Raw genomic sequence first — 9,878 nt, 5'->3', positions numbered from 1 at the left:
TAAAGAGACAGACATCAATACATTTCATCCGAATTTATATATATATTCAGATTTTCGCAAATCGTAACGTAAAAACTTATTTATAGAAAATAAATATTTAATTGTAAACTGTCCCATTGCACAGTCTGGATACATAAATCAACTTATTCTTCTCGATTCATTAGGATTTCAGCCAATAATATACTATTTTGATCCTGGACAATAAAGTAATAAAATTTATGGCCTGCATAAAGTTGTTCAATGACCGAATGTGGTCTGAGGATCTTAAAAACTCCAAGAACATCATAAGCTATTAAAATGGGAGACAGAAAAATTCCAATTATTATTTATTTTTATTATAAATAAAATTCAATTTTTTTAAGAAGGTGACACTTGCAAAAAAGTTTATATTTATACAACTATTTAAATATATAATAAATACAAATGTAGAACTTATCAAATTATGCAGATCATATCCAACAGCATTATTATGAAGTATTCAATAACATTGTTATCTATTTAAATATGATATATTGGAACACACTTAACGGAGGCTGAAGCTGCATCTGCTCGACTTGCGGTATTAATTTTAAAATATACCAAATTAATATACCGAAAAAATACTAAAATTATATTAAAGGCTATGCTAGGTACTACATTTAAAATATACCCTAGAGTGCAAGATATACCAGATTGTCAGCCAAAGCAACTCAGACCCCTAGTAAGTAGGCGATTTCCCCATACAACAGTTTATCTTAAATATCATCTACATTGTTTATATGAGCAACCAAACTTTCAGAAATCATATTGACTGTAGATATTATTGAATGTACCAAAAATAACTCTTGTTATTCGACTTTTGTCAATTTTCGGGGACGGAAGTGGGCGTGACAAAAATTTGAAATATACTTGATTTAACAATTGCTGTCGAATAAAAAAATGATATCTCTATGTCTTATAGTCTCTGAGATCTAGGTGAAAGACGGACATGGCTATATCGTCTGGGCTGTTGACCCTGATAAAGAATATATACTTTATACTTTAAATATATTTCCTGCTGGCACAAAGTTATAGTACCCTTCTACCCTATGGGTAAAAGACTTTTACTAAAATTACAAGTAAAGATATGTAACATCTTTGATAAAACTCATTAGGAGTGAATAAAATTAAATTGATATGGTACAGAATTACGTAAAGGGCACAATTTCTTTCCATATGTAACGTTTAGCTAATGCCTTTGCTTCTAATGATGCTTGTGGTTATTGTTGTTTTTGAATTCTTTAAAATGTTTGCGACGAAGTCCCATTACTGTCAACATAATGTTAACATAATGAATCAGATATTATGAATTGAAGGCTTTACTTAAGATTGCGTTTATTGATATTAATCAGATTAAACATTATAAATTTCCTTTGCATTTAAGGATTAAGTAGCTTTCCAGCAAAAAGCACAGTACTCTGATTATTGATGATATAGTAGTTAAATGGATGGTCCGCATAGAAATTTTTCGGCTTCTGTAGGGGTATGCGAAGACTCGTAAGTTCGGCGATCATTGCTTTCAAATAAATAATAAATAGAAACGAAATAAATGGTTAGATAAGGTTTAAACCCATATAAAAGTGTTGGACTAGCAGTAACATAAAAACGATTAACAAGTGAGAAAACTACAGTCGAGTGTGATCGACAGTGAGATACCCGCTGCCCATTTTTAATGAAATCAAAACAGAGCGGTATTATTTTTAAAGTTTGCAAAATTAATATTACACAAAAATACTAATGTCTACCAAAAGCTATATTTGGTATATTGATATAGTACTCAATACAAAATATACCATAGAGTACAACGAGATTAACCATAGATTATACGAGATTGTCAGCCAAAGCTACGAAGGCCCATACAAAATAATTTCGTCAATAACTTAAATTTTTACCTAATTTTCAAGAATTATAAGTACTGCAGTTATTATGGGATATACCATCGTGGCCCTAGCTTCAGAATAACACTTTTCGATTTGTGTGGTCGATTTGCAAACAACATGCAGTCGAAAAAATATATATTTGCATCTCGTATAGTCTCGGATATCGAGGTGCTTATACGGACAAATGGATGGACGGACAAATGGTAATCAAGAATATATATACTTAATAGGGTCGACGATGTATCATTCTGCCTGCTACATACATTTTCTGCAGGCACAAAGTTATGATACCCTATGGGCACCTGGAAAACCTTTTAACTTACCTGTGGCTGCAGCTGCCTCAGTGCCCCTTTCATTGACGTCGATAACAGCCTTGTGAAAGATTTTCGACACTTTTAACTGCTCCGGACTTGTGATCATTCTACTAAAATCAGCCTTATCCGAGAACATTTCGGACATTCCCAGCTATTGTAGTTTCACATAAAGATTAGTTATATTCATTGTTATTATAAGTCTTTAAATTAAATATACCTGCTCAAAAGTGTTTTTCAACTCCACCTTGAATTCAGATTTGAACTTTGGCAGTTTCACAGTTACTTCGGTCAAGTAGAGTTTTTCTCTAATTTGAGAAAGCTGAGTTCCGCGAAGTTTCCTCTCCAGATGTGGCAAACCAGTCTTCCTATTAGGCAACAAAATTAGCAGGGACCAGTTTGAGTCTTCGTAGGGCAATTCCAGTGCAGTGGCATCAAGAAAATCTAGTTTCGCATATCTGAATCTCTCCGTCATTATCATTATGGGTACTTTGATGCTATTGTCATTGTTCAAATAGAAATTTTCATTTCTGGTGTCAAACTCTAGGAATTGACGAGCCCAGGTTCCCTTAAAGTGTACTGCATTGATCAACACCAATTGCGTATTTTCATCCAAAGCACTTGGTGAAATCAGATCTTTTATAAGATTTTCGGTTCGTTGTTCCACCCAGGAATTAATGGCACGTGCAGCCTTTTCATTTTGGGTAAAGTCTATAGGCTCGACACCGGATAGAAACTTTTTAAAGATTAGTGAACTAAACTCATCCCTCAGCTGATAGCCACTCTTGATGTAGATTTTGTTGGCAATGCGAAGAACGCTACTTTTTTCGAATGCTGCTAGTACATTGTGGAAACTCTCGGCAATCTCTATCTCATTATTGGAAATCAGATTCAGACCGCGATCCAATTGGGTTGCTGTTCTGCCGCTGGCTCCCAAGCGCGCCATGGCTGCACAGGTTTGGATTGAGAAGGGTGAGAAAATGATGTTGTCATTGGGGTTGTTTGCTACAAGCTTGGTGTACACGTTGATGGAGAATTTAGCCAAGCCACGCGAGAATATACTGGACTGGTCTTGGGCTTGTAATAGGGCCTGGATCAGGAGCAGCATTTTTGCTATATGGCCTGTGCCAGGGAAAATCAAATAAATGAGTCTGAGAATGCATTTATTTATCTATGTCTTAATGACCACTAAATTGAACCAAAATCTGTGCGTCATTGGAAATAATTATTCTATATGTAAATTGTCCACTTGGTTCTACTTACAGTATATGTTATAATTATCCTTTTCCTAGAGATTTTTGTTTCTTTTTAATTTAATGTGATAATATAATTTCATATCACTAATTGTGATTCTGTCCGATTCTCGCTTTTATTTGTATAAATTTAAATTTCTTTACTTACCACTGATTTGCGGAAGTTTATAAATCAACGCCATCACCTCTAACACCAAATACTCAAGTTGATTCCACAAGTACAAAATTAACTTTGCGTAGAAAGTGAATAATACGAGTATTTATAGTATTCATCAATGTTGTTCTGGTAATTAGTGATTTTTAACGGAATTAGACGATTATTCTCGCTACAATATTAATACATTTGTATTTAAGTTTATTTATGAAACAAATAGGCAATCATTTATAAATTCCTAATCAGTTTCATCAGCTGATACGTTATATAATTTAAGTGTGGCCAATTAGATAATATGTGATAAGATTAAATTTTTCGCATTTTTAAAAATGTTTATTTAAAATCTTCAGAATAGTGTTTAAAAAATAAATATTTGACACCCCATCCTTGATTGCTGCAGCTGCCTCCGCCTTTCTTGTTGACATTAGTAAGACTAGGATGAATAATTTTTGTTATCCGTATCGACTCCACATTGTTTAACACATTTAAGTTAGTTTAACGCAAGAAAATATTCTTCAACTTCTCCTAACTATAAAACCGATTCTGATTTTCAATAAAAGCAAGAAAGTTTGGTTTTCAGTGACACGACTAACACTTTTGTGAATCATTTTTAACACCCGCAACAGCTCCGCACTATTTAATTCATTGGTTAAGCTCGTCACAAAGTTACATTAAACAAAATAAACCAGATTGACGTTTTTGAACATACAAATTATTTCTTGAGCATCTTATCATAATGACTGATGTTATAATAGTTTTTTATACTCGTACCCGCTACCCATACGGTAGAATGGTATTTAGGTTTTAGGTAGGACCGGCTGCCCCTGTACGGGGCAAAGCATAGACCAGTGGAGATCAGTAGCTGTACCGGTAGCTTATCTACGTCTCAGAAATCGCGCAGTATGGATGCATTTTTGGCAAAAGCCAGCAGCATCCTAGGAGGTGGCTTGGGATCCAATAGATACGCACGACCGCAGATGCGTTCAGCGACTCTATTGCTCTTCTGCTGTCCAGGACAACTCTGGACTTGACCACATCAGAGTATATTGATCTTATTGCAGCCTGGCTGTCAACAAAGATGTTAATTGAGTTATGATTACGCTGTAAACCCCGAGCCAATTCGGCAGCCTTGCCAATGGCAAAAACTTCCGCCTGGAAGATGCTGCAGTGGTCTGGGAGTTTATAGGAATGTTTGGAGACCGGGTCTGGACAGTATACGGCCGCTCCGACACCATCATCCATCTTCGACCCGTCGGTGAAGAGGTTTAGGGCTTCGGGAATGCATAACCCTTCCCGCCAGCAGTCCGGTTCCAAGAATATTGTTTTAATATGGTCGGTACTGGTAAGGGGATAGTATAGTCCAAGTCTCTACTAGTCTCCCTACCAATGGCGCTGTGACCATAGCCTAACAGACCCAGATTGCCTGTTGCGGCAATCCTTAGGGACGATTTTGCGGCTATGGATTGCGCGTATAGGTTCAACGGTTCGACGCCAGCTATTACCTCGAGGGCTTTAGTTGGCGTCGACCTGATAGCGCCTGTGATACACAGTAGCGCTTGACGCTGTGTCCTTTCCATGGTGGATAGGAACGTCCTTTTTTCCGTGGCCTGCCACCACACTATAACACCATAGGTGAGGATAGGGCGAACAACTGAGATGTATATCCACCGCACTAGATTAGAAGATAGGCCCCAAGTGCAACTAAGCATCTTTTTCGCCATGTACAAGGCTCCGGTGGCTTTCTTCACCCTTTCTATCTGTCTGTCTATCCGTCTGTCCGTATGAACACCTAGATTTCAGAGACTATACGAGATAGAGCTATAATTCGACAGCATTTGTTATGTTTGCACGCAGATCAAGTTTGTTTAAAATTTTTGCCACGCCCCCGTCCGCTCCCGCAAATCAAAAAAATCGAATAACTAGCGTTATTTAAAGCTAGAGCTGCGAGTATTTATGAGTCCCGAAAGTTTGATTGAGATCAGCTAAAAATTGTGGAAGGTATTAAATAAATACTTTTGTATGGGCAAAAACGCCTACTTACTTGGGGTCTTAGTTGCTTTGGCTGACAATCTGGTATATTGTGCCGTATATCGTATATTTTGAATGCGGTACTATATACCAAATATACCATTTGATATATTTCTTAGTATTTTTGGTATATTTTGAGAATAATACAACAAAATTAATGCTTTTATGCTCGAGCACACTCGACTGTAGCTTTCATACTTAATACTTTAATACTTTTAATACTACGCTTGCCGTTCTAAAATAAAATTAACTTTGTGAAGTCGGAGATGCCTCCGTTTGTCTTTTAGTCACATTTCCTCTTGGCCCAAAGTGATAATACAATTCTACACTATGGGTAGCGTTTACAAAATGGAAAATTTCATATTCATTTCATCCGAGCTAATTTTTTTTCTGAATGGAAATTAGAAACAATTAACTCAAATTTACGATTCATTTTGAACCTATATGAAAAAGTGTAAGTAAAGGTATGTAACAACTTTGATAAAAATCATTAAGGGTGTATAAAATTGATTTGGTACTGAATTATGTAAAGGGCACAATTTCTTTCCATATGTAACGTTTAGCTAATGCCTTTGCTTCTAATGATGTTTACGGTTATTGTTGTTTTTGAATTCTTTAAAATGTTTGCGACGAAGTCCCATTACTATCAACATAATGTCAACATAATAGATCAAATATTAGAAATTGAAGGCTTTTAGATTGCATTTATTTTTATTAATCAGATTAAATATTATAATTTCCCTTTTTCTTAAGGATTAAGTAGCTTTCCAGCAAAGAGCACAGTACTTTGATTATTGATGATATAATAATTAAATGGATGATCTGCATTGAATTTTTTTGGCTTCAGTGGTTTTATGTGACCCATTATAGGAATAAATACAATTGCTGTTGAAATGAAAGACAGAAACAAAACAAAAATGGTTAGTCAAATTTCAAAATTATATATAAAAGGTACTGGGAAAGGATTACCTTAAAAAAAAGATTAAATAACATAAAGAAATGAAAAAAGGAGAAACCCAAAAAGATCTTGCCACTTCTACATGCAGCACACAACCTTTAAACTTACATGTGGCTGCAGCTGCCTCAGTTCCCCTTTCATTGACGTCGATAACAGCCTTGTGAAAGATTTTCGACACTTTTAACTGCTCCGGACTTGTGATCATTCTACTAAAATCAGCCTTATCCGAGAACATTTCGGACATTCCCAGCTATTGTAGTTTCACATAAAGATTAGTTATATTCATTGTTATTATAAGTCTTTAAATTAAATATACCTGCTCAAAAGTGTTTTTCAACTCCACCTTGAATTCAGATTTGAACTTTGGCAGTTTCACAGTTACTTCGGTCAAGTAGAGTTTTTCTCTAATTTGAGAAAGTTGAGTTCCGCGAAGTTTCCTCTCCAGATGTGGCAAACCAGTCTTCCTATTAGGCAACAAAATCAGCAGGGACCAGTCCGAGTCTTTGTAGGGTAATTCCAGTGCAGTGGCTTCAAGAAAACCTAGTTCCGCATATCTGAATCTCTTTGTCAATTTCATCATGGGTACTTCTATGCTATTGTCATTGTTCAAATAAAACTTTTCATTTCTGGTGTCAATCTTTGGGAATTGATGGGCCCAGGTTCCCTTAAAGTGTACCGCATTGATCAACACCAATTGCGTATCCTGAGGCAATGCACTTGGTGAAATCAGATCTTTTATAAGGTTTTCGGTTCGTTGTTCCACCCAGGAATTAATGGCACGTGCAGCCTTTTCATTTTGGGTAAAGTCTATAGGCTCGACACCGGATAGAAACTTTTTGAAGATTAGTGAACTAAACTCATCCCTCAGCTGATAGCCACTCTTGATGTAGATTTTGTTGGCAATGCGAAGAACGCTACTTTTTTCGAATGCTGCTAGTACATTGTGGAAACTCTCGGCAATCTCTATCGCATTATTGGAAATCAGATTTAGACCGCGATCCAATTGGGCTGCTGTTCTGCCGCTGGCTCCCAAGCGCGCCATGGCTGCACAGGTTTGGATTGAGAAGGGCGAGAAAATGATGTTGTCATTGGGGTTGTCTGCTACAAGCTTGGTGTACACGTTGATGGAGAATTTAGCCAAGCCACGCGAGAATATACTGGACTGGTCTTGGGCGAAAAGTAGAGCAGCCTGTAATAGCACCACGATGAGGAGCAGCATGTTTGCCATACGGGCTGTGTCAGGGATAATCAAATAAATGAGTCTGAGAATGCATTAATTTATCTATGTCTAAATAGGACCAAATTGGAAATAATAATTCTTTATGTAAATTGTCTACACGGTTCTACTTATAGTATATAATTATCCTTTTCCTAGATATTTTAGTTTCTTTTTTAATTAATGTGATGTGTGTGTCACTAATGGTGATTCTGTCCGATTCTCGCTTTTATTTGTATTAATTTAAATTTCTCTAGATTTTTGTTTCTAATGTATTTGCAAGTTACACCACTGATTTGAGGAAGTTTATAAATCAACGCCATCACCTCTAACACCAAATACTCAAGTTGATTCCACAAGTACAAAATTAACTTTGCGTAGGAAGTGAATAATACGAGTATTTATAGTATTCATCAATGTTGTTCTGGTAATTAGTGATTTTTAACGGAATTAGACGATTATTCTCGCTACAATATTAATACATTTGTATTTAAGTTCATTTATGAAACAAATAGGCAATCATTTATAAATTCCTAATCAGTTTCATCAGCTGATACGTTATATAATTTAAGTGTGGCCAATTAGATAATATGTGATAAGATTAAATTTTTCGCATTTTTAAAAATGTTTATTTAAAATCTTCAGAATAGTGTTTAAAAAAATAAATATTTGACACCCCATCCTTGATTGCTGCAGCTGCCTCCGCCTTTCTTGTTGACATTAGTAAGACTAGGATGAATAATTTTTGTTATCCGTATCGACTCCACATTGTTTAACACATTTAAGTTAGTTTAACGCAAGAAAATATTCTTCAACTTCTCCTAACTATAAAACCGATTCTGATTTTCAATAAAAGCAAGAAAGTTTGGTTTTCAGTGACACGACTAACACTTTTGTGAATCATTTTTAACACCCGCAACAGCTCCGCACTATTTAATTCATTGGTTAAGCTCGTCACAAAGTTACATTAAACAAAATAAACCAGATTGACGTTTTTGAACATACAAATTATTTCTTGAGCATCTTATCATAATGACTGATGTTATAATAGTTTTTATACTCGTACCCGCTACCCATACGGTAGAATGGTATTTAGGTTTTAGGTAGGACCGGCTGCCCCTGTACGGGGCAAAGCATAGACCAGTGGAGATCCGTAGCTGTACCGGTAGCTTATCTACGTCTCAGAAATCGCGCAGTATGGATGCATTTTGGCAAAAGCCAGCAGCATCCTAGGAGGTGGCTTGGGATCCAATAGATACGCACGACCGCAGATGCGTTCAGCGACTCTATTGCTCTTCTGCTGTCCAGGACAACTCTGGACTTGACCACATCAGAGTATATTGATCTTATTGCAGCCTGGCTGTCAACAAAGATGTTAATTGAGTTATGATTACGCTGTAAACCCCGAGCCAATTCGGCAGCCTTGCCAATGGCAAAAACTTCCGCCTGGAAGATGCTGCAGTGGTCTGGGAGTTTATAGGAATGTTTGGAGACCGGGTCTGGACAGTATACGGCCGCTCCGACACCATCATCCATCTTCGACCCGTCGGTGAAGAGGTTTAGGGCTTCGGGAATGCATAACCCTTCCCGCCAGCAGTCCGGTTCCAAGAATATTGTTTTAATATGGTCGGTACTGGTAAGGGGGATAGTATAGTCCAAGTCTCTACTAGTCTCCCTACCAATGGCGCTGTGACCATAGCCTAACAGACCCAGATTGCCTGTTGCGGCAATCCTTAGGGACGATTTTGCGGCTATGGATTGCGCGTATAGGTTCAACGGTTCGACGCCAGCTATTACCTCGAGGGCTTTAGTTGGCGTCGACCTGATAGCGCCTGTGATACACAGTAGCGCTTGACGCTGTGTCCTTTCCATGGTGGATAGGAACGTCCTTTTTTCCGTGGCCTGCCACCACACTATAACACCATAGGTGAGGATAGGGCGAACAACTGAGATGTATATCCACCGCACTAGATTAGAAGATAGGCCCCAAGTGCAACTAAGCATCTTTTTCGCCATGTACAAGGCTCCGGTGGCTTTCTTCACCCTTTCTATCTGTCTGT

General features: G+C 37.1%; 2 protein-coding genes across 4 annotated transcripts; both read right to left on the bottom strand.

The window, feature by feature from the left end:
- Positions 1-1,336: 1,336 nt before the first annotated feature.
- Positions 1,337-3,693, bottom strand: LOC132788092 (antichymotrypsin-2-like). 2 transcript variants are annotated; one of them, XM_060795409.1, is made up of 4 exons: positions 3,611-3,693; positions 2,430-3,331; positions 2,222-2,363; positions 1,337-1,534 (listed from the first exon to the last, which is right to left on the bottom strand). In XM_060795409.1, the coding sequence occupies exons 1-4, from the start codon at positions 3,642-3,644 to the stop codon at positions 1,398-1,400; spliced, it is 1,215 nt and encodes a 404-aa protein (XP_060651392.1). In that variant the 5' UTR covers positions 3,645-3,693; the 3' UTR covers positions 1,337-1,397. The 2 variants fall into 2 exon arrangements, with proteins under 2 accessions (XP_060651392.1, XP_060651393.1); XM_060795410.1 differs by having other exon boundaries at positions 2,430-3,157; positions 3,611-3,682.
- Positions 3,694-6,336: 2,643 nt separating this feature from the next.
- On the bottom strand, positions 6,337-8,196 carry LOC132792465 (serine protease inhibitor 42Dd-like). 2 transcript variants are annotated; one of them, XM_060801862.1, is made up of 4 exons: positions 8,145-8,196; positions 6,919-7,864; positions 6,711-6,852; positions 6,337-6,529 (listed from the first exon to the last, which is right to left on the bottom strand). In XM_060801862.1, exons 2-4 carry the CDS (start codon positions 7,828-7,830, stop codon positions 6,393-6,395), a joined length of 1,191 nt encoding a protein of 396 aa, XP_060657845.1. In that variant the 5' UTR covers positions 7,831-7,864; positions 8,145-8,196; the 3' UTR covers positions 6,337-6,392. The 2 variants fall into 2 exon arrangements, with proteins under 2 accessions (XP_060657845.1, XP_060657844.1); XM_060801861.1 differs by having other exon boundaries at positions 6,339-6,529; positions 6,919-7,835; positions 8,145-8,194.
- Positions 8,197-9,878: the final 1,682 nt, after the last annotated feature.

Source organism: Drosophila nasuta, chromosome 3, assembly GCF_023558535.2.
Source record: "Drosophila nasuta strain 15112-1781.00 chromosome 3, ASM2355853v1, whole genome shotgun sequence".
NCBI classification, from domain to species: Eukaryota; Metazoa; Arthropoda; class Insecta; order Diptera; family Drosophilidae; genus Drosophila; species Drosophila nasuta.
Note: the sequence above shows the minus strand (reverse complement) of the source record. Positions and strands in the feature narration are given on the sequence as shown.